The sequence below is a fragment of the Orycteropus afer genome, unplaced genomic scaffold (genome assembly GCF_000298275.1).
Source record: "Orycteropus afer afer isolate SDZICR_OR568_19922 unplaced genomic scaffold, OryAfe1.0 scaffold00114, whole genome shotgun sequence".
In the NCBI taxonomy this organism is placed as follows: Eukaryota; Metazoa; Chordata; class Mammalia; order Tubulidentata; family Orycteropodidae; genus Orycteropus; species Orycteropus afer.
In genome coordinates this window covers 5,796,312-5,819,195 of record NW_006921701.1, presented here as the reverse complement: position 1 = coordinate 5,819,195, position 22,884 = coordinate 5,796,312, and the positions used below count along the sequence as shown (strand labels likewise).

The 22,884-nt window shown below is 34.6% G+C and overlaps 1 protein-coding gene across 1 annotated transcript in view; it reads right to left on the bottom strand.

Moving 5' to 3' along the window:
* Positions 1-22,884, bottom strand: part of STXBP5L (syntaxin binding protein 5L) — a 471,051-nt gene that overhangs the window by 90,952 nt on the left and 357,215 nt on the right. Inside the window, exons 17-19 of the mRNA XM_007943886.2 lie at positions 21,835-21,960; positions 7,668-7,819; positions 5,788-5,859 (exon numbers count right to left, since the gene is read on the bottom strand). Of these exons, the coding sequence (XP_007942077.1) occupies positions 5,788-5,859; positions 7,668-7,819; positions 21,835-21,960 (350 nt within the window). The remainder of the gene's footprint in view (positions 1-5,787; positions 5,860-7,667; positions 7,820-21,834; positions 21,961-22,884) is intronic.

Below are 22,884 nucleotides of genomic sequence, written 5' to 3'. Positions count from 1 at the left end.
CAAATCACACACTTCTCAACCTAGCCCTCTCCTTATATAGCTTTTTCCTCAATTTTTAATGTGTCTATTATCCTAGTAGTTCCAGACTTATGATGTATTAAAGTTATGACAAATCACACTTATGACCAACTGTTCTGTTTTTTTCTTTTACATCTTATGTTAGTAATATGTACAGTGAGTAATTTGCTGATGTCATCATATCTATAGGTTTATATGTGATGTGTCACTCCTAAAAACAAATGAAGATCAGATTTATAAAGATACTGATAATAAAAGGTAATAATAATGAACAACAAACAAAAAGAGGTAATTGACTTAGGTAGAATACTAATGACAGATGACAGAATGGAACCTCATTGTAAGCTGGAATCTACCTCTAATAGAGAAACCAAAAAACCAGAGCCACTGCCGTGGAGTCAACTCCGACTCATGGCAACACTATAGGACAGAGTTGAACTGCCCAATTGGGTTTCCAAGGCTGTAAATCTTTATGGAAGCAGACTGCCTCATCTTTCTCTCATGGAGCAGCTGGTGGTTTGAACTAATGACCGTTCAGTTAGCAGCTAAGCACTTAACCACTACACCAAAAAGGGTTCCAACCTAGATAGTTTGCCTTTCTTTTTCTTGTCTGATTTCACTAGCTATAATCTCTGTATAATGTTGAATAGTACTGGATGTAAATCACATTTTTTCCCCCCAGTCTGGCTTCCCTCTGAGTGTTGAGTGGAGGATTGTTCCCTTTAACCTTGTCAGACAGCTGCATGTCCCTGAGTGACTTCCTTATGGATATGTGCTGGTCACTGTTCTGCTGGAGGAGCAGATCTCTGAGACTCTCTGTGTGCAGCTCTCTTCTCCAGCAGTCTGCTGTGAGAATTCTAGCTATATTGGTTTCCCTGCTCTGTCAGCTCCATCTCTTCAACTCAGAGTTTCTTCCTGAGTTTGTCTTCGTTTTGCTGCAGTCTAGAAAATCTCTTAGGGCAGTAAATGTGTAATTGTAGGGTTCATTTCTTTTGTTTCCCATTTGTCAGGGGTCACAGTTTTTCATTGCCCGATGTTGTCCAGTATCTTAAAACTAAGTTTCATTTATTTAGTCTATTTTTTTTCCAAGCAGGAGGTTAAATATGGTCCCCTTAACTTGTAGTCAGAAATGGGAGTTCAAAGTTTAAGCCTCACTTAAATGTTTCCTCCTAAGATAGTCCCTTCCTTGACAATGCTATCAAAAACAGGCTCACCTTCTCCGCCATCTCATTTTTCTCTACCACAGCATTGTTATCTTTTCTTCAATTATAATACCATATATGTCAATTTCTTTAGAAGTATATTATTTGTTATAAATCAAGCAAAGATACCATAATTGTTTCACTCATTGTTCATACCTAGTGCCTACAAAAATAAATACTTTCAGAATGAATTAATTTATTTTCTTTTATTGTTTATTATAAGTTTTGCTGTTTTTTCCCCTTTAAGACTTCCCTTCTTTATCTTATTCCTTCCATTTCTTACTCTTCCTCCATTCTTGTCTGTCTCTCATCATTTTTATATATTTATTTATTTGTCTCTCTTTGTAAGTTCCCTCATATTCTTATTTTTACCCTTTGTTTCATTCTTTAATTTTCTGATCTGTGTTTCCAGGTTCTGCTATTATTTCCCACATTCTGATTCAAAGTGACACCATGTGTGCAGAGTAGAGCTGTGCTCCATAAAGTTTTCAAGGCTGTGACCTTTTGGAGGCAGATTGCCAGTCTTTACATTTGAGGTGCCTCTAGGTGGGTTTGAACCACCAATCTTTTGATTAGCAGCTCAGAAGTTAACCAATCACTGAATTTTACTGAATTTCCTTGTATTTCCATATATAAACTCTCTGAACTGTCTCCTCCTTTGATCACTTTGTTCAGAATCCTCTGGACTTTGTGATTCCCAATTTGCAAATTGACTTCTCCTTCAATAAAAGCTCTTTACTTTTAATTTCAACCAAACTCTGTCTTTTGCTCTATGACAGAGTCAATCACAAAGCTAATAAGGTAGTAAGGTGTATATACTTGGTTTGAGGGGATTGTTTGTATAGGAGAGTAGTAGAAAATTCACCTGAAGATATAGATAGAAATTATACTCTAGAGAACCCTGAATTGAAGGTTAAAAACTTGGCTTGTTGTTCTTCCAGGACAGATTTTTTAGTCCTTTTAGCAGACTATGGTACTATTAGCATTCTTCTCCAACACCACTACTCAAAAGCATCAACTCTTCTTCAGTCTTCCTTATTCATTGTCCAGCTCTCACACACCTAAGATTGTTGAAGTGTCACAGGTATTAACATTTCTCAGAATTCTTTAACATTTATATCATGGCTGTTATCATAGAGTTCTCATGAGCTTAGAGTCTCCTTCTGCTCTTTATCCTCAGTTGTCACTTTCCCAATTTTCTCTCATTATTACAAAAGCATTACCTATTCATTATAGAAAAATCACAAAACAGTAAGCCTTAAAGAGAAAATTCTCAAAAATCCACAATCCTGTGTTCCAGAAGGAAGCTCTGGTGGTGTAGTGCCTAAGGCTTCTGACTGCTAACCAGAAGACTGGTGGTTCAAACCCACCAGCCGCTCCTCGGAAGGAAGTTTGGGCAACCTATTTCCATACAGACACCACCTTGGAAACCCAAGGAAGGGTCTCTATGAGTTGGATCCAACCCCACAGCAGTGAGTTTGGTTTGGTTTGGTTTATACCTAACCAAACTCATTGCTTTTCAGTAGATTCTGACTCATAGTGACCCTATAGGGCAGAATAGAACTTTCCCCTAGGGTTGCCAAGTCCTGCTTTACGCAAGCAGATGGCTACATATTTCTCCTGCAGAGTAGCTGGGGATTCGAACCACTGAACTTTCAGTTAGCAACCAAGCCCTTACTTTGTCACCAGAGCTCCTTCTATATGTATTGAGGGATGCATACACACACATGCACACACACACATGAAATGTAGGAGATTATACCTTGAAAAACCTAAACCTGAGTATGAGTATTATACCATCTAGAGACTACTTACTTAAAAGGTTTGCTGAAACCCCTTATGCAACCCTTTATGTAGAGGGGATGAGTGTGGAAGAATGTGAAGGCAGGGGCCAGCAAACTTCTATAGAGTCAGACAGCAAATATTAGACAGCCAGATAGTATTATAGACTTTGTGGGCCAGTTTCTGTTGTAACTACTCAATTCTGCCATTATAAGTGTGAAAGCAGCCATTGATAATGTCGTTGTTGTTGTTGTTAGATGCCGTCCAACTCATAGTGATCCTATGCACTGCAGAAAGTAACACTGCCCAGTCCTGTGCCAGTCTCATGATCCTTGCTATACCTGAGCCCATCATTGCAGCTACTGTGTCAATCCATCTCGTTGAGGGCTTCCCCTTCTTCACTGACCCTCCAATTTACCAAGCATGATATGTTTCTTCAGGGAATGGTCCCTTCTGGCAATATGACCAAAGTAGGGGAGATGAAGTCTGGCCATTCTCGCTTCCAAGGAACATTCTGGCGGCACTTCCTTCAGGACAGATTTATTAGTCCTTTTAGCAGACCTTGGTACTCTTAGCATTCTTCTCCAACACCACAACTCAAAAGCATCTTCTTCAGTCTTCCTTATTCATTGTCCAGCTCTCACGTGCATAAGAGGCGATTGAAAATACCATGGCTTGGGTTAGGCGCACCTTACTCTTCAAGCAGACATCTTTGCTCTTCATCACTTGAAAGAGGTCTTTTGCAGCAGATTTGCCCAATGCAATACATTGTCTGATGTCTTGACTGCTGCTTCCATTGGTGCTGATTGTGTTGTTGTTGTTGTTTGCCGTCGAGTCGGCCCCAACTCATAGTGACCCCTCCTTGGGTTTCCAAGGCAGTATCACTATGGAAGTAGGATTGCCTAACCTTCCTTCCAAGGTGCTGATTGTAGAACCAAGTAATATGAAGTCCTTGACAATTTCAATCTTTTCTCCATTCATCGTGAAGCTGTTTATTTGGACCAGTTGTGAGGATTTTTGTTTTGTTTAGTTCAGGTGTAATCCATACTGCAGACTGTAGTCTAATTTAATCTTCATCAGTAAATGCTTCAAGTCATCCTCACCTTCAGCAAGCAAAGTTGTGTCATATGTGTATTGCAGGTTGTTAATGAGTTTTCCTCTAATCCTGATGTCATGTTCTTCTTCACATAATACAGCTTCTTGGATTATTTGCTCAGCATATAAATTGAATAAGTATGGTGAAAGGATATAACCCTGACACACTCCCTTCTTGATTTTGAACCAGTATCCCCTTGTTCTGTTCAAATGAACAGATCAATAGATGATATGTAAATAAATATGGTTTTCCAATAAAATTTTATTTATAGAAAATAAAATTTGAATTTAAGAGGACTTTCCAGAAGACCAAAACAAATTCACTGCCATGGAGTTGATTCTAACTCATAGCGACTCCATAGGACAGAGTAGAACTGCCCCACAGGGTTTCCAAGGCTATAAATCTTTAAGGAAGCAGACTGCTTCATCTTTCTCCTGTGGAGCATCTGGTGGATTTGAACAACTGACCTTTTGGTTAGCAGCCCAAGGCTTTAACCATTATGTCATCAGAGCTCCTATATAATTTTCACATCATAAAATATTATTATAGTACCTAATAAGTTGCTGTTTTAGGAGCAACATGTGTATCAATGCTCTCACATATGGCACCAGCAGCAGAGGAAGTAAGAAGCACCCCAAAATGGGGTACTCTGTTAAGAGTAGAAAACTAGAGAATATTTATGAGCATAAAAAAGTCATCTTATAGGTGCTCCTAAAATTTTTAAAGGATTTTTCAGGGACTTATTTCCTGTAGCTAGGAGGACACACCAGGAGAGCTTTAGATTTTTATAACTGATGTGATTCCATTAGTACTTACAGGCTGATGAGGTCTGAAGAAATTAAGTTATAAACAACATACAAATATGTATGTTTATATGTTATAAAAATATGAGGCCATCTTGTATAAATCGCTTAGCCATTTTTTGCCTGACATATTGATGAACATACTATAAATATCTTTCCCTGTCAATAAATATTTACCCATAACATCACTAGTATCATCTACACTCCAGTCATACCCTCAGCTCTCCACAATTTCTGCACTAGTTTTTAGAATTACTGACTTCAGTCATCTTCAGATTTTTATTTGGCACCATGGTAAATGTTAATGTTATTCCCTCTTTTATTTGTGATATTAATCCACCCACTTCACAGTGTTTGGTACCTAACTAAAATCACTATGAAAATGTATGTGTATTCAATGTTAATGAAAAGCACCAAAAGTTAGGAATATTTAATTACCTCCAAGAAAACAAATTCCTTGAAAGAAGCAAATATTGCGGCCTTGGTTAGAGTAATTTTGTAAAACGGCAATGTTTCCAGAATAAGAAAGCATTTAGTTATTATTGATACTGGTATATCAAGTTTATTATTTACAAGGACACCATGGCTTTTCCTCCTCAAAACAAAAGACAGTGACTCTCAGACTAATAAAACATGGTATGAATGGCTGAAATAAACACTGGAACAATGAGTATGAATAATTGGGTACATAGCAATAATAATTTGAAGGATTTGTATAATAATTTTTATTAAAATTATGAGGTTGCATTTCCATAACAAAACAAACAAAAAATTGCATGCATGCTGAATGTGTTTAAAAAAACACATTTCTGAGCACAGATGTATGGATTTAACTCAAGCATTATGATTTAAACAAAGCTATTTGCCTAACCTTTATAGAACTTACTCTGATAGGAAGTACGGATCCGTTTCGTTAAATCAGGATAAAAGTTAGACAGGCCACGCATGCAAAAGTTGTCTTTGGAACATGCCAGAACAGGAGCATCAGCAGCAGGCAGAGGAAAGAGAGAAAAATAGTCTAAAGTGAAAGGAAGTGATATCATACCAGAATCTAGAACAGCCAAGATGGAGAAATTGCAGCAAGTTTTGGTAATCAGATTAGAGAGGAGATATTAAGAAAATAAATCAATTAGAAAATAAGAGGTGATAGATGAATGGTGAGAATGTTGTAATAATGTTATTGAATCAAATGTCTTATAAAATAGATTGCATACTTCTCAATATATGCTTTTATGTCATAAACTTATTTGACCTGTAAATAGTATGTATAAATTACCTCATTAATAATATCAAAGTGGTTGTCCTTAATCCTTCCGCAACTAAAAAGAAAGCTTAGAGATTTTAGCCTTTACAACTTTATTTTCATAATGCAAATATAGTATTCACTGTAGTCATTCTATGCACTAAATACAAAATGAGACATTCACAATGTCATCACAGGTTTTCCTGATTTTAAATTCATCAAAATTCTAAGCTCTAGTCATAATTGATGAGGCTCCAAAAGTTAAATTAAGTTAAATAACAGTTGTATTGCCTTTGTCAAAATATATACTTTGTCATCCTACTGGATATATACAATGAGTAAATTAGACATTGTCACAAGATCCATAGCTTTTCTGATTAAATTGCTGCTTTCAGCATGTAAAAATTGTCTGGTAACCCCTAATATCTTCTTACCCTAGAGTCCATGAATGTTCACAAATCTACCTTCTCTTTCTCTTTACAAGTCATGAGAGGACCTTGTGGTACATGGCATACAAAAATTCTTTTATTTTTCCTTTTAAATAATCAGTAGTGGGAAAGGCCAAAACCACAGAATTTGAAATTTCCAGTACTTCTAAAATATTGCTAAAAGTATGGCTTTTGAGGATAATTGAAATTCCTATCAAAAAACAAAGATATACCAGGTTCTAAAGAAGAGTTTTTATACCAATGAAAAGAGTCTGAAGTAGCAATTTGGAAAGGTTTAGGAAAGGTTAACAAAAATAGAGGAATGAAAGTAGAACAAGTAATTTTTCATTAGTACAAGAGGGAACTTAATTTGTTATCACATTCAGCTGTTAAATCTGGCAACCTGCTATTGGAAAATAAATCTACTATCACATGCTTTATTAATTTTAAAGTAGTCTTTGCATGTGTGTATTTAATAAAGGATTAAATAGATTGTTTTAAATAAATCAAACTGAACAATTTAAAACAACTGTCTAAAATAATCTATGACATCTTACTGTATTTCCATCTGCAAACTTCAGCTCAACTAAGTTTTTTACCAATTGGAATATGTCAGTTAACAAAAAAGGACACAAAATTTTGCCAGTGTTAACAAAAGCAAATATTTGGACACACCCTAAAACTTCAATAAAACTGTGGCTCATTTGGCAAATTGTAAGTTTGGGATTATATAGAAAGTCTTTCTTTCTTTTATAGTTAAATGAATCAACTTATTGATCCTACCAAGAAAAATGTCTTTATTTTCATATATTTTTTTCCCTTATTTTTTGTCACTTCTGGAGAACTGATTTCTAAGAAGCGTGAGATGCTTCCTGACTTCAACAACAGATCGAAGTTTAAGCAGCTGGTTTGCCCTTTCAAAGCTTTTCCACTATCCCTGCCTAATTCATTTCACTCGCATGGTATTGTAAATTATGTTGATTTGCATAACTGCCATGCATTTTAATAGCATCAGAGAAAAGAAAGATGAGAAATCCAAAGATAAGAAAACAGATGAACTAATCAAGCTCATAACCATCTTGTTGTATCTCCTACCTGCAATGAACTGCTTATTTTTTCGAGGAGATCGTGCTTGTCGTTGGTACAGGTCACTTGATCTGTATAGGTCAACAGTTCCCATGCTTAACAGTACTGTCTTTTGTATAAAATCCACTACAGCCAACCCATTGCAGTTCCCAAATGCAACTCTGTGAGAGAAAAAATATGCAATTAGAATGTGTCACAGCAATCATGAATATTTTTTATCTTTGAACTTAAAATAAGAATATTGGAAAGTAATGCCTTAGTGTTGTAAATGTCAGGCAATGGCTGTAAAATCAGGGAAGATGCCTTGCCTTTACATGATGACTTTATATAAATCCGTGAACACTTATATACAGGGATAACCGTCTTAGTGTAGGGATAACCCAGAATCACATTTTATCAGCAATTCTACCAGTAAGTAATGATTACCCAATTTGCTCTTTAACTTAGTTTTATTTTTTTTACAGATGAATCACACAGAAGTTTTTGCTATGTAAAGAGGATACAGGTCAAGAAATATCATTCTTCAATGGATATAAATGCTTAGGCATTTAAGTGGATGTCTTTTTCACATGTACAAAATAATTATTAGACTCCAAATTAACTAATTAATTCTAAATAATTCTCAGAGGTTATATTTTTAACACAAATCTTCTTGATAAACATTAACTTCATATATCCAAATTTTTAACACCATAGTAGATGTAAACAGAGATCCAGCTTTTCTTTTATGAAAAATTAAATTTTCTCAATCGTTTTTTCTCTGCTTTGTCTTATTTACTAAAAGACAAAGAACTTTTGGTTAATATTTTAAATAAATCTTCTGAGAAATTAAAACAGCTCTCTTGAGCAGGCACTTTGGGCCCCTTGCCTATTAGGCATACACTAACTCTTTTTTACTCATTGATAACGTCTTTAAGTGAAGAACTGTAAGTCTGTGCTTTTTGCTTCCAAAGTAATACCATCCTATGTTTCTCAAGCAAAACCTTGCTTTGCTCATTTTATATAACTTCCTCTTTTATAAAGGAGCCCTGATAGTGCAGGTGTTAAGTGCTTGGCTGCTAACTGAAAGGTCGGCAGTTCAAAGCTTCTCTGTGGGAGAGAGATGTGGCAGTTGGCTTCAGTAAAGATCTACAGCTTTGGAAAAACCAACGGGTCAGTTCTACTCTGTGTTACAGGGTCACTTTTAATTGGAATAGACTTGATGACAACATATGTTTGTTCTTTAATATAAATTTCACATTGTTTTATTGTTGCTGTTATTAGGTGCTGTCAAGTTGTCTCCAACTCATAGCAACTCTGCACAGCAGAACGAAACACTGCCCAGTCCTGTGCCAGTCTCATGATTCTTGCTATATCTGAGCCCATCATTGCAGCCACTATGTCAATCCATCTTGTTGAGGGCCTTTCCCTTCTTCATTGACCCTCCACTTTACCAAGCATGATATCCTTCTCCAGGGAATGGTTCCTCTGACAACATGACCAAAGTAGGGGAGATGATGTCTGGCCATTCTCACTTCCAAGGAACATTCTGGAGCACTTCCTCCAGGACAGATTTTTTAGTCCTTTTAGCAGACTGTGGTACTCTTAGCATTCTTCTCCAACACCACAACTCAAAAGCATCAACTCTTCTTCAGTCTTCCTTATTCATTGTCCAGCTCTCACGTGCATAAGAGGCGACTGAAAATACCATGGCTTGGGTTAGGCGCACCTTACTCTTCAAGCAGACATCTTTGCTCTTCATCACCTGAAAGAGGTCTTTTGCAGCAGATTTGCCCAATGCAATACATTGTCTGATGTCTTGACTGCTGCTTCCATCGGTGCTGGTTGTAGAACCAAGTAATATGAAGTCCTTGACAACTTCAATCTTTTCTCCATCCATTGTGAAGCTGTTTATTGGACCAGTTGTGAGGATTTTTGTTTTGTTTAGTTCAGGTGTAATCCATACTGCAGACTGTAGTCTAATTTAATCTTCATCAGTAAGTGCTTCAAGTCATTTTCACTTTCAGCAAGCAAATTAGTGTCATCTGCATATTTCAGGTTGTTAATGAGTCTTCCTCCAATCCTGATGTCATGTTCTTCTTCATATAATCCAGCTTCTCGGATTATTTGCTCAGCATACAAATTGAATAAGGATGGGGAAAGGATAAAACCCTGACATACTCCCTTCTTGAGTTTGAACCATGCAGTATCCCCTCATTCCGTTCGAATGACAGCTTCCTGATCTACATACAGGTTCCTCATGAGTACGGTCAACGGTTCTGGAATTCCCATTCTTCTCAATATGATCCATAATTTGTTATGATCCACACAATTGAATGCTTTTGCATAGTCAATGAAATATAAGTAAACATCTTTCTGATTAAATCTGGCTGAAAATCATCTGCATACTCTCAGTGCAATTCTTTCCATTCCACCATATTGTCTTACACACAGGAAAAAAAAAAAAAACAAAACTACCATATTATATGTTTTGTTATTTCACGTAGAATTGCACATATTCTAATAAGACAGTCTTTGAAGAATGGTAAAAGTTTTGTTATAAAAGTCAGAAGATCTAGGTTCTATCTTTATCATTTATGTGACTTTGTGAAACTTGCTGGGTCTGTTTCTTTACCTAAGTAATGGGAATGATACCAGACTTATCTTGTTTGATGCTTTTATGAGCATCAAACCAAATCAAATCAGAAAACTGTTTTTAAGTACTTTGAAATTTTTCTATACAAAATGAATAAGTGAATGTAATATTACACATACTATATATTGTAGCAAGTTAATATCCTTAAATATTTTACGCTAAAATATAGTTAATTAGGTTTGCTTACAAACATGATGAAGTTCCAAAATAAAACTAGGATATATTATAATAATGATAAATAATATTTCTTGTCTTTGAATTAAAAGTAATGATACTGGAAAGTTATGCTTTAGGGTTAGAGAAGTCAGGGATGGTTGTTAGAGAGTCAGGAAGGAATCTGGATTTAATCTCCTACCTTGAAAAATTAGAAAACTGGACTAAATATATTAAACAACAGTTTTCAGACATTGGTCAACAGACAGCATAGGATGGGATCCCTGAGGAAACCATGATAAATAAAGTAAACCCTACAAATATTCTCGCTTACTCATAAGAGATTTCCCAGGCCAACTAATAGAAAAGAGAAAGTCAGAGAGGTTAGTCCTTATGATGAGTTGAAGAAACAGAGATCAGAGTCCAAGGCTGCAAAAAACAACTAATACTTATTAGGCTAAATACTAGAGAGGAGAGAGGAAAGAGCTTTATAGAGAGGGTATACCAAATATTTGTAGAAAAGTCCCCTTGAGACTTTGGCTGTATACTCATCTGTGTAAGGAAACTACCCAAGGTCTGTGAGAGAACCACCAAAAAGAGCTGACAGAACAATTCTCAGAGCTTACATAAGGCTGAGAATATTTCATGTTCCCACCAGCCAGACAGTACAGATCTCCTAATACATGAAATCCTTAGAAGGGTATAACTGAAGTAGTGGGAACCAATTAGCTATAGACTAAAGGTTGTTTTGGAACCACACTAAAAAAAGCTTAAAGATAATGATTCCAAGTAACTTGATTGCCTCCTTGGGGGTGGGATGGGGAGAACATTATTTAAAAGAATCCAACAAAACACAACAATGAAAAATGTAAAATTTACAATGTCCAGTATACAAAAAGTAGCAGGCATATAAAAGAGCAAAGAAACATGACACACAGCCAGAAGAAAAACTAAACTAATAAAAATGTATGTAGAAAGGAAACAAATGGTAGGATTAGCATACAAGAGTATTAAAACTGTTTTTTTAAACATACTGTAAAACCTAGAACACACACACAAGAAATAATCACAGAGGTATAGCTAATAGCCAATAAACAAACAAACAAACCAGACCTACAATCATCAAGTTGATTCTGACTCATACCAACTCTATAGGATAGACAGATCTGCCCCACAGAGTTTCCAAGGCTGCCTCATCTTTCTCCTGTGGAGCAACTGGTGGGTTCCAACCACTGACCTTTTGGTTAGCAGTCCAATGCCTTAACTACGAGGTCACCAGAGCTTCCCAATAGCCAATACAGGAGATAAAATAGAATCATTAAATGACATACTATTCTAAAAAAGGAGGAAAAAAGAAAAAAGAACAGATTGTACAAATAGAAATCAAAGAGGGGGAAATAGGAACATGTTAGAATTAAACCCATTTATATAATCAAGGAAGTCTGATGGCATAGTGGTTAAGGCTACTAACCAAAAGGTTGGTGGTTTGAACCCACTAGCTACTCTGCAGGAGAAAGATGAGGCAGTCTGCTTCCATAAAAATTTATAGCCTTGGAAACCCTATGGGGCTGCTCTACTCTGTCTTATAGTACCACTATGAGACAGAATCGACTTGATGGCAGTAGGTTTGGTTTTGGTTTATACAGATAAGCACATTACTGTAAATGGTGTAAATACTCCAATTATAGGCAAAGATTGCCTGAGTGGATGAAAAATGAAATTCAATTATATGCTGCCTACATCAAATCCATTTTAAAGGTAAAGCATGAAAACCATATTCCATGAAAACACTAATAAAAAAATGATAAAGTGGCTATATTAATATTAAACAAAGATTTCATAATGAGAAAAATTTTGAAGGATAAATAGGGGAATTATAAAGAGGACATTTTAAAGTGGTCATTCATGGAAAAGACATAGAACTCCCAAATTAACCTAATGATAGAACTTCCAACATGGAGAAAAAATAGATAGAACTGGAAGTAAACAAACCCACAAGTAAAACTGAAGACGTTACCACTTCTCTTTCAATAACTGACAGAGCAATTGGACAAAAAATCAGTAAGGGTATAGAAGTTTTGCACCTTGACTTAGTTGAGATTTATGCACCTCTCCACTCAACATTCATAACAGCATCAAAATTATGCAATACTTAGTGATAAATATAACAAAATATGTGAAAGATTTGTAAAATGAAAATTATAAAACATTGCTGAGAAAAGCTGGAAAAAGAAAAGCCTAAGTAAATGGAAAGATGTACCTTGCTAAATGGTCAGAAGACCCAGTATTGTAAAGAAACTAATTCTCCCCAAATTGATTTACAAACCAAAGTAATCACAGTCAAAATCCTAGCAGACATGCTTTTTGTTTAAGAAACTGATACGATGATTCTAAAATAATACGGAAATGCAACAGATCTAGAATACCCCAAATAGTTTTGAGAAAATAACAATAATATTTGAGTACTTAACACTCCATACTTTCAAGATCTACTCTAATGCTACAGGAATCAAGACAGAGTGGTACTGGCATAAAGATGGACATAGATATCACTGCAACAGAATAGGACATTCAGAAATAAATTCATACATGTATAGTCAATTATTTGAATTACCAAGTAAGATAAAGACACAAAGAGAAGGATCTGAGGAGTCTGGATTCCTAAAAATCTGTGATTTTTCAGGCCTAATCATGGAAGGTTGGGCAATCCTACTTCCGTAGTGATACTGCCTTGGTAACCCAAGGAGGGGTCGCTATGAGTCGGGGCCGACTCAACGGCAAACAACAACAACAATCATGGGCTTTACTTGGCAAGGTGTCAAGGGGAAAGCTGCCCTGCCCAACCAGATCTGATGTACAACTATTATGGATTAAATTGTTGCTTTTAGATGCTGTTGACTTGGCTCTGACTCATAGCAACCCAATATACAGCAGAGCAAAACACTGCCTGATACTGTGCCATTCTCACAATCTTTGCTATGCTTGAACCCATCTTTGCAGCCAGGGTATCAATCAATCTTCTTGAGAGACTTCTGCTTTTTTGCTGACCCCCTTCTTTACCTAGCATGATATCCTTCCTTCTCTAGGGACTGGTCACTTCTGACAACATGGCCAAAGTAGGTGAGATGAAACCTGGTCAGTCTCAATTCCAAGGAGCAATCTGGCTGTCTTCTTCCAGGACAGATTTGTTCATTCTTCTGGCAATGGATGGTATTTTCAGTATTTTTGCCAACACCACAATTCAAAGGCATCAACTCTTCTTCAGTCTTCCTTATTCATCGTTCAGCTTTCACATGCATATGAGGCAATTGAAAATACCACAGCTTGGGTTAGGTGCACCTTAGTCTTCAAAGTGACATCTTTGCTCTTTAATATTTTAAAGAGATCCATTGCTACACTTTTGCCCAGTGCAATACAATGTCTGATTTCTTGACTGCTGCTTCCATGAATATTGATTGTGGATCCAAGTAAAATGAAATCTTTAACTCTGATGTTTCCTCCATTTATCATGATGTTGCTTATTGGTCCAGCTGTGAGGATTTTTGTTTTCTTTAGTTGAGGTGGAATTGATGCTGAATCTTTGATCTTCATCAGTAAGTGCTTCAAGTCACCTTTATTTTCATAATAGGTCAAAATCATAAACAACTTTGAAGGCATGTCTACAATCAGTATAGTAAAGTGGCTATCTAAGTATAATCTTATAATTTTTTATTAAGAGATTATGCATTTATGTTTTCATGTAACTTTATTATTGCTCCACTTGGTGCTTATAATTCTCAAGCTAATTAGCCTTTTTCCTAGAATACTTGACTGTAATTATTTCCAAACGTCTCTGATGATTCTACATATGATTCTGCTCACCAACTAATACCACCTTGTAAGGGAGGAAATTTTCAGAGGCACAATGCAAATTTTTCTCCTCTTTTTTTTTTTTTAAATTTAAAACTGTTGTTAGTTTTAAAATCACACTTGGAAATATTCTCACTCTAAACAATTAAAATGAAAGTCCCCTTAGTCAGCCAACTGTATGCCAATAGCCTTTCCAAGGATAACTGTGATGAAGTTTCCTTTATATCCATCTTTCCCTTTTTCTGTTTTTACAAGCATATGTTTGTTCTCTATCTTTCTTGTTTTGACTAAACTATGTCTTAGAGATATTTCCTTGTCTGTTTTCTTTAACTACTGTATTGTATTCCATGATTCACAAACAACATGGTTTTATTCTCTTATTTTTCTACTTGATGGATTACAAGTATTTTGTTATTACAAAAGAAAGATGCAAGGAACATTTTTCTACATACTTTTTATGCAGAAGTGAGAACATTTCTCCAGAAATTGTAAAAATTTAAGTAAGATTATAATTTAAGAGTCAAACTTATGCTTAGTCTTATTTTAAAAGATAAAAGTATATGTATGTGAGATCTTTATTTTTTCTTATTGTCTCATTAATAATAAATATTATCCATCTTTTAAAAAATTACCCATATAATGGAAACAAATTGATATTCCATTGCTATCTTACTTAGTATTTCCCTTGTTATTTGTGAGAATCTTCTCATGTTTATTTCTTCTGTGAATTACCTGTTTATATAATTTGCCTATTTTTCAATTGGGTAATATTTTACTTGGAAATGTTTAAGAATGAAAAATTGTATTTTGGACATTCACAATATATTACAGATAAAAAATGTTGCATACTGTAAATGATATTCTGCACCTTGACTTTTTCACTTAAGAATATATGTTGATGATTATTCTGTGTAAATTCATAGAAAACTGCCTAATTTTTTAAATGACTTCACAATATTTGCATGCATTCTAATTTATTTACCCAGCTTTCATTCATGGGCAGTTAAGTTGCTTCTAGTCTTCTGCTTTATAAACAATGCACCAATGAATACCTTTTGTAAGTCATTTTGCACTCAAATATTGATCATATTTATGGACAAATTCCTAAAAGTGAAATTACTCACTTATTTTTAAAACCTTTATACTATATACTTTTCTTCACCTATAGCATACATGAATAAAAGTGTACATAAATGTATGCTTCAATGAAATATCATAAATTAACACCCTCACATAAATACAACTGGGTCAAAAATCAAAATGTTATCAGTAGCTTCCTCATGCCTCTCCCAATTATTACTTCTACTGTCTCTTCCAAAATCTGATTTCCTATTCCAAAAATTAATTTTGTTCATTTTTAAACTTTATATAAATGTGTTCATATGTTATGTTTTAATATATGTCTGGCTTTTTCCTTATATATTATTGCATGTAAATATACTTTATTGCTGCAGAATTCAATTGAGTAAATACACACGGGGTGATGGGACTCTGATGGACATTTGATTGCTTGTAGTTTGGTACTATTATAGCACTGCCATTGCAAATAATGCTGCTTGCTGTCTCTTGGTACATGTGCTTGTGCTGTTGGGTATATATGGAGAAATGAAATTGTTGAGCCATAAGATATATATATATATATATATATATATATATATATATATGTAAATTGAGTAGATAAGGTAGACAATTTTATAAATTAGATATACCCATTTACCCTCTTAGCATCAGTGCATGAGAGTTCCTGTTATCAAAATCTTTGCCAAAACTAACAGCATTACTAATGAAATTGTGCATTTTTATGTTTATTTATTTATTTAGCCATATAGTCTTTTGTGAGATTCTGTTCAAATTTCTTCTGCACTTTTTCTATTGAGCTGTTTGTCTCTTTCATATTAATCCATGTAACTTCTTTTAAACTCTGAATAGGAACCCATTGCAGTTACATAAATTCTTTTCTGTCCTGTTCTTTCACTCTCTTACTGGTCTTTCCCCCCCTCACAGGAAGTTCTTAATGTTTTCCTATTTAAGTGCTATTCAGCAAATATTTCCTTAACCCACATAATGTGTAGATATTTTCCAAAAATATCTTTTATAATTTTTGTGTATAGATGGAAAGATAAGTAAGATTTCATTTTTTAATGTGATTATGAAATTGAGCTTATACTACTTACTGAAGAAAAAAAAAACGTCATTTTTACAATGGTTATGTAGAGCTAACTTTGTCATATATGCCTAGATCTACTTCTGGGCTCTTTATTCTGTCCATTGTTCTATATGTCTATCTACCGTGTGCCAATAAAACATGATCATGCTTTATATAGCTTTATAATAACTCTTGATTTTGAGTAGAGTAAGTCTTCCAAGTTTGTTTATATTCAATACTAACTTAGCTATTATTTACTCTTCATTTCTCTATAAATGTTATAACCAGGTTTCAATTTCTGGAAAAAAAAAATATCTGCTGATCTTTATATTCAGATTGTGGTTAACTCTATAAATAAATTTGTGAAGAACTGGCATTTTTATACTACAATTCAATTTTCCATTCCAAGAGCATAGTACAATCTTCTATTGTATTTAGGTCTTTGTTTATCTTAATGTCACATAGTTTTCTGTGTAGAGGTGTTGAACATCTCTTGTTCAATTTATTCCTAGAACGTCCACATTTTGTTGTTGTTGTTGTTGCTGTTGTTATTGTTGTTGTTTCCTAATCTATTTTAAATGGCACTTTTCTTTTTATGGGAGCTCTGGTGGTGTAGTGCCTAAGGCATTTGACTGCTATTTAAGTATCTGGAAATATACTTTATTTTTATATTGACTTTTTAATCAGCAACCTTGCTATGCTTGATTACAATTCTTAAAATTTTTCCGTTGAGTATTTAGATATTTACAAATACAATCATGATTTTTTAAAGATCTCACTCTTATCCAATTCTTATACCTTTGATCTATTTTTCGCTCTGTATTGCCCTGGCTATGTTCTCCAATACAATGTGACTAGAAGTGGTGATAGCAGCCATCCTTGCCTTGTCTGTATGTCAGTGGCAAAGTTTTTTAAATCATAAAGTGTGACATTTGCTACAATGCATCAAAATAATGATACTTCTTCCCATTTTAGTGAGTTAATAGTTTTAGTTTCTTAAAAATCATGAATGGATGTTGAATTTTATCAGATGCTACTATTTTTTGCATCTTTTGATTTAATCTTACGGTTTTTCTATTTTATTCTGTAACTTTGGTGAATTACACTAACTCATTTCAAATGCCTTCCATTCCTGGAGTAAACAAACCTTAGTTATAATATCTTTTTCATTTATTAGATTTATTTAATCTTGATTAGGATTTTTATATTTATGTTCATGAATGAGATGGACTCATAATTTTGCCTTTCTGTAATGTCAGTTCAAGTCTTGGCATCAAGTTATGCAGGTTTCATAAAAAGAGGTGAACATAATTTTCACTTTCTCAATTCTTAGTAATATTTTTGTAATACTAGTAATAGTTACTCCTTAAAATATTGGTATAATTTACTCAGGTAGCCATTTGGTCTCTGGTAGCACAGTGGCTAAGGCACTTGACTGCTAACCAGAAGGCTGGCGGTTCAAACCCACCAGCCACTCCTCGGAAGGAAGGTTGGGCAATCCTACTTCCATAGTGATACTGCCTCGGAAATCCAAGGAGGGGTCACTATGAGTCGGATCCGACTCGATGGCACACAACAACAACAACAGCAATTTGGTCTGGGTTTTTGTAGCCATTTGGTCTGGGTTTTTGTTTGTTTGATTTTGTTTTTTTGGCCATTGAAGTCCTGTATGAGGCAGGTGTTCAAACTCTATTTCTTATACCAACGAAGGTTCTTCAGAGACTTAGTGGTGACTGTTACCTCCCTAATTCCTTTACAGAGGAAATATGCACTTTAACTGACCTAGCACCCCTATGTTCATGATTCCAGTGACACACTCATAGCCTCTTAATTCTGGGGTCCTCTTAACTTTGCAGATCAATCTCTTGAGTAGGGAAATCTGAATATGGTTTGAGCTCAGCCATCTTTATGGTAATTACTTGGGCTAGAGGACAATCACATATTCTTGCTTTATCAAATAATGGGACAATAGCCTGTCCCATACTGCCTTCTTCCTTTTATTCATGGGTTGTTCCTGCCACTTCTCTACAAAAGTCTTTTGTAATCAAGAAGCAAGCACTGAACACCTATGTTCACATATATCCTTTACCTGTCTATTTTGCAAACTCTTGGAGTATTACATAAGATTTATTTTCTTTATCCTGGTTACCCTTACACCTTATGTCTTTAAGGAGTTCTCTGGAAGTTTATCAGATTTAGCTTAGGGGTAGCGTGAGAAGTACAGAAATAAAGTCAAGTGAACAAAGAAATGTGTTATTCAATCAAAGTTTATGTCAAATTATTAGGGAAAAGATGAAGCATTCAGTAAACAGTATTGGCACAATACTTGGTCATTAGGAAATAAATATAGCTTAATCCCTATTTCACACCTTACACTTACATAAATTCTACACAGATCAAAGATTGAAATGTATAAAAATAAATAAATATATTGTTGTTGTTGTTGTTATATGCCATCAAGTTGGACCCGACTCATAGCGACCCCTCCTTGGGTTTCCAAGGCGGTATTCACTATGGAAGTAGATTGCCCAACCTTCCTTCTGAGGAGTGAGTGGTTGGCAGGTTTGAACCTCCAGCCTTCTGGTTAGCAGTCAAGTACCTTAGGCACTATGTTACCAGAGCTCCCAAATAAATATATTAGGAGAAGAAAAAAAAAAATTATTTTGGAGTAAGCATGATATTTCTAAGTTTAACACAAATCCAGAGCCATAAAAGTAGAAAATAAATAAATAGTATTACATAATTTTTAAAAAGTTACTCATGGTAACAAAAAAAAAAAAAACTAAACAAAGTCATGAAGCAATCAAAAGTAAGAAAAATATTTGCAAGATATAGCAAAGAAAAGATCTAATTTCCTTAATATGCAAAGAGCTTTCACAAATCTATATGAGAAAGACCATTACTGTAGAAAAATGGACAAAGGATATAAATAGAAAGGTCACAGTAAATGTAAAGATGTTCAAGTTCACTAAAGATAAGAGAAATATTTTAATGACATACTATTTTTCACCTAATAAATTGAAAGGGCTAAAAAAGTTTGGTTATACACTGTTAATGTTAGAAATGTAATAAAGAATTAAAGAAAAAAAAAAAAAACTCACTGCCCTCAAGTCATTTCTGACTCATAGTGACTTGGGTTTCCAAGGCTGCATTCTCAAACATTGTTGGTGCAAGTAAATTTGATATAATCTCTATGGAAAGGTATAATACAGAAATAAAGATTAATTGGAATTAAATTAGCCTTAAAAGGATAAAATCCAACTTTCAATGACACCAAAAGCAGGTGCAACAAAAGAAAAAAATCAATAAATTGGACTTCATTAAAATTAAAAACTTCTGTGCATCAAAGAACCTTATCAAGAAAGCAAAAAGACAACCTAAAGAAAGGGAGAAAATATTTGGCAACTGTAATCTGACAAATGATTAATATCCAGAATATAGAATGAACTCCTACAACTCAATAACATAAATAAAACAACCCAGTTAAAAAATGGGCAAAGGACTTGAAAAGATATTTTTCAAGATATACAAATGTATAATAAGCACATGAAAAGATGCTCAAAGTCATTAGTCGTTAGGAATATGCAAATCAAAACCACAACGAAATATTACGCCATACCAGTTAGGATGGCTATTATCAGAAAAATTAAAAATAACAAGTGTTGGGGAGGATGAGAAAAATTGGAACCTTTATGCTTTGTTAGTAGGAATGTACAATGGTGCAGCGACTGTGGAAAATAGTTTGGTAGTTTCTCCACAAGTTAAGTTAATAGAATTATTATATGACCCCACAATTGCACTACTGGATATCTATCCAAAAGAACTGAAAGCAGGGATCCAAATAGATTCATTTCAGCATTATTCACAAGAGTTAAAAGGTAGAAACAATCCAAATTTTTATTAATGGATAAATGGATAAATAAAATGTGGTGAATAAAAATAATTAAATATTATTTAGCTATAAAGAGAAATGAAGTTTGGGTACATATTGTAAGTGAAACTTGAAAACATGCTGAGTGAAATAAGTCAGACATAAAAAGACAATTATTTATTATCCTACTTATATGGAATATTTTGAATAGGCAAATAAATGGAGACAAAAGTTTATTAGTAGTTACCAGGGTTTAGGGGGTAGGGAGGAATGAAGGGTTACTGCATAATGGGTACTGAGTTTCTGTTTGGAGTTATTTCTTTTGGAATAAACAATGGTGATGGCTGCACAACATTGTGAAGGTAATTAATGCTCCTGCATTGTATCCTTAAATACGGCTAAAATAGCATTTTTCGTTACATATATTTTACCACAATAATAATAATAAAATAAACCACTCTCAAAGATATGATAACTGATTGGATTATGTTGATTTGGGCTTTCCATTGCCTCTTAGCCTAGCTTGACAGAGGAAATGTAAATACTTTCTGGGGAAAGACAACATGATCCAGTACTTCAAATTATCTCTACTATGTTTTTTACATAATGTTCATATCTTAACAAAAAACAAAAAACAAGACAGGCATACATGAAGAAAATATAGTGTGACCAAACACCAAGAGATAATAGTGTCGTTGTTATTGTTATGTGCCCTTGAGTCAGATCCAACTCATAGCGACCCCTCCTTGGGTTTCTGAGAGGCAGTATTACTATGGAAGTAGATTGTCCTACCTTCCTTCCAAGGAGCAGCTGGTGGGTTTGAACCGCCAGCCTTCTGGTTAGCAGTCAAGTGCCTTAGGCACTGCGCGACTAGACCTCCCAGAGATAATAGTAGATGACAGAATCAGATAGGAGGTTATCAAACACACATCAAATATGGCTATATTCAACATGTTCAAGGAAATAAAAATAAAAACAAGACTCAAAATGTAGGAAGAGAACCAGAACCTGTGAAAAGAACCAAATAGAAGGTCTAGATGTGAAAAATAAAATGATTGAAATTGAATTCCATGGGTTGATCTACCAGCAGATTACACATAGTTGGAGGGGGGATTAGTGAGTGCTAAATGACAAGTCAAAAGAAAACAGCCAAAATGAGACACAAGGAACCAAAGGATAGAAAACAGGAGAAAAAAACAAAACAAGACATAAGTAACGTGTGATACAATGAAAAGGTCTAGCATAAATGCCAAATTATTACATTATTACATCCTAACAACCTCATAATAACATCAAAAGTGGAAACACTATCACAAGCTTGATATCAAGAAAGGATAAAGTTATCACTACATAATTTATATTTAAATTATTATTTCCTTATACCAAGTCTAATCTAATAAAAATATTTGTAAGGATTTATTTCCATTTTTAGGACTGCACTTAAAAATTTTTAAATAAATATCTAAATATACCAAACACATTGACTAAATAATATAATTAGAAATAATGGTTAGTTACTTACATTCCATATGCTGAGCTTACAGAAAGACTAGTAATCTGTTGGGGAGGTTCACCATCCACCCACACCAACTGAATAACAAGTTCTGCTTGATAGCCTGGAGGCATCCTCACTGGACGTGTCTTCACACTAGAAGAAAGAGAAAAAAATAACTGTATTGCTGTTTTTAGAGTACACACTTTAAATAGCATACTCATGCTTATTTAGAGAATTTATATAGAATCTTCCTACAGAAATATACAACACCAGACATTGGGGGCAGCACTCAGAAGACAATGTTTTCTAGTTTTCTCAAAACACTGGTCATTATTTAGCTCTTAAAGTAGCTTTTCAGTCAGTCATTCAGGTCCACAGCTTCAACTGGCCTCCATCACTTCCTTTTTATACTTTTAGTATATTTGATTTTCATTTATAAATTATTTATTGTGTAAAATAATTTTAAATTATTTTTAAGTTAGTATTTCTTATATAACTTAATGTTTTGTAAAGCAAACCACTAAAAAATGACCATTAACCTGTCAAAAGTGGGAACATCAAAACATCAAATGTGGGAACATTATGACAAGCTACGAGTTCATATATCCAAAATCTGAATGCCTACTCTTCCCCACTCCAAACCTGCTCTGTCTTTCCCTATTGCAGTGGATAGTAATTCCCATCCTTCTAGTTATTCAGTTAAAAAACAACCTTGAAAATATCTTTGACTAATATCCTTATCTCATACCTTAAATCCAATCCATTATCAAATGCTGTCGATGTTACTTTAAAAAATATATCCAGTCTATCCAGGATCTCCTACAAAGATCTTCTTCCAAGTGGTTGACAGTAGTAGCCGGGCACCATCTAGTTCTTCTGGTCTCAGAGTCGTATAGGCTGCAGATGGGATGGTGTAGCAGTCACTAGGACTAATTGTTTCCATGAATTTTTGGTTTTCTTCATTCTTCTTGGCTCTGGACGAGGAGAGACCCATCGTTGCATCTAGATGGCAGCTTGCAAGCTTTTAAGATCCCAGTTGCTACTGGCCGCAGTAGGAGGTGGAACAATGTTACAATG